At 38.5% G+C, this 2,380-nt stretch overlaps 1 protein-coding gene across 1 annotated transcript in view; it reads left to right on the top strand.

The window, feature by feature from the left end:
* The window catches only part of LOC107701391 (interferon regulatory factor 8-like), an 11,255-nt gene that overhangs the window by 5,412 nt on the left and 3,463 nt on the right, over positions 1-2,380 (top strand). Inside the window, exons 4-6 of the mRNA XM_016503391.1 lie at positions 688-796; positions 1,158-1,199; positions 1,434-1,820. Of these exons, the coding sequence (XP_016358877.1) occupies positions 688-796; positions 1,158-1,199; positions 1,434-1,820 (538 nt within the window). The remainder of the gene's footprint in view (positions 1-687; positions 797-1,157; positions 1,200-1,433; positions 1,821-2,380) is intronic.

Genomic DNA, 2,380 nt, shown 5'->3' with positions numbered 1-2,380 from the left:
TTAAGTTCTATCTGACCACCACACAGAATATGAAGAATATCAAAAACTTTAGGAGTCAGCTGTCCACAAAAGTCCTTAAGATACCAGCGTGATAACACACTCAATCAGTTGAATGAATGACTGTTTTGTAATAAAAAATTTAATTATTTGACATGTAAGATGATGCATACATCTAAAAAGGTTAAAAATAGGCCTTTGTAAAGCTAAATATGCAGATTTAAGTATGTAAAAGCTGATAGAACACTGATGAAAATATTGCTTCACCAAAAGGTTGTTTACTCCACCAAAAATCTCAGTGATGCAGTTATTTTGTGGGGATATTTTGTATGGAATATTGTCTGCTGACATGAAAAGTTCACTGTATATCATAGTAATAAATACCATTTATTACAGCATTGATATTTTGTTTTCTTTTTAATTTATACACATTAAATATTACATATATGTATGTAATAAAATGTGTATTTCCATTACAGGTTTAGGTCTTAAATTTCATATAAGGTGGTATTAAAAAGGTCTTAAAAAGTCTTAAATTTAACTTGTTCAAGTCTGCAGAAACCCTGTATCCACCTGTTAACTGCTCAGTTTTCCCTCAGAATGCTGAAGGTATTGAGGGGAATGAAGATTTAGTGTGGATTGTGGCAATATTTGACTGATGGCTTATTCCTACATAATCTGTGTGTGCAGTCCTCAAATGATGAATACATAGGCATCCTGAAGCGTAGTCATTCTCCCCTTGATGGAAGCAGTAACATGCCTTCAGTGCAGGAATGGTGGCAGCAGGGATCTCACAATGGTACAACTGTTTATGACTTTTAATATTTTAAGAATGTTTAAGAAGATACAAGTAATTTTACATTAGTACTTTCTTGATTTCTTAAACATGAGTGGATAAAAACTGTGTTTTCAAAATAATACATGGAAAATATAAAAATAACTTGGCTGCAAATGTATGTGCTACACGGCCAGCATGAGACTGACTAACTTCCGTCAGAGTTGCTGACTTAGTGTATTGTGTTGCTCCCTTTCTTTTTTTTTCTTTCTTTCTTTCTTTCTTTTGTTCGTTCATTCTTTCATTCTTGCTTGTAGTGGTAGGTACTAATATCTTGTGAATTACATTTTGTGTTAATGTTTATGTGTTTTATGTATATTCACAGCTGCTGTTGTTCATCAAGATCCTGCAGGTAAATTCAATGCTGGTATGTCATTTCTGTTTTGTTCAGGACTTTTTGTTTTCAGTTTTTAATCACCTTTCATAGTCTCTGTACCCAAAGAGCCCATGGCAGAATTACTTTTGCATGTGATTAATTAATTAATAATTGGGGTTTTTTTCTATGGAAAACCTGATAATATCATTTTACATATATATATATATATCTATCTATCTTCTACATGAATGGGACAGTTAACCACACATTTCTCCCTGTCACCAGCGTTCTCTCAGATGATGATTTGTTTCTACTATGGAGGTCGGCTGGTGGGCAGCACAGTTACCACTCATCCAGAGGGCTGCCGTATCTCCCCCAGCCAGCCTCCTCTGGCTAACGGCTTCTTGTATGGACCAGACAGCCTCCAGAACATCCACTTCCCATCTGCTGATCTCATTGAGAACGAGCGCCAGCGTCACGTCACCCGTAAACTTTTCAGTCATTTGGAGTGTGGCGTACTGCTGCGTGCTAACAGAGAGGGCATTTTTATTAAGCGTCTGTGCCAGAGCAGAGTGTTCTGGAGTGGCCAGGACCCTCAGTACAACCCCAACCCCTGCAAACTAGAGCGAGATGCCGTGGTAAAGATCTTTGACACTGCCAGGTTCCTGCAAGGTAAACAAACATCTTCCCAGATGTAACGAATTCAGTCCACTTGAAGGCGAGCGTAGTGAAGAACCCAAGTGCAGTTTATTTACAGTGATCCAAACATAATCCAAACAGACGAAGACTAGAAACAATAATCCGTGACTTGACTTGACATGAACAGACTTGACGAGGTATGAACAGACTTGACATGAACAGACTTGACTTGGCATGAACAGACTAGACTCACCGACAGCGGGTTACAACTTCAATACACGACAAAAGACAATGGCAACATGAGGGCTACTTATAGCAGACAAGAGGGTCACATGACAAGAACAAACCTATGGGAAACAAGACACATGACTAGGACAACCAATCAGAACATGACACAATGAACAAGAGAACCAATGGCATGAATACATGAGGGCAAGGGAAGCATGACACAAACAGGGTGAAACAATTACAAAATAAAAGACATGAAAACATGAACCAAAACCCAAACACCACATTACATTTCCCCCCCTCTAAGGGCGGCTCTAGACGCCCAAACAAATCCCAAAAAGTCCAGGAGGGTGGTGGAGTGGAGG

The sequence above is a fragment of the Sinocyclocheilus anshuiensis genome, unplaced genomic scaffold (assembly GCF_001515605.1).
Source record: "Sinocyclocheilus anshuiensis isolate Anshui unplaced genomic scaffold, SAMN03320099.WGS_v1.1 scaffold2436, whole genome shotgun sequence".
NCBI classification, from domain to species: Eukaryota; Metazoa; Chordata; class Actinopteri; order Cypriniformes; family Cyprinidae; genus Sinocyclocheilus; species Sinocyclocheilus anshuiensis.
The sequence above is the reverse complement of the archived record's forward strand: the minus strand, read 5'-3'. Positions and strand labels throughout refer to the sequence as shown.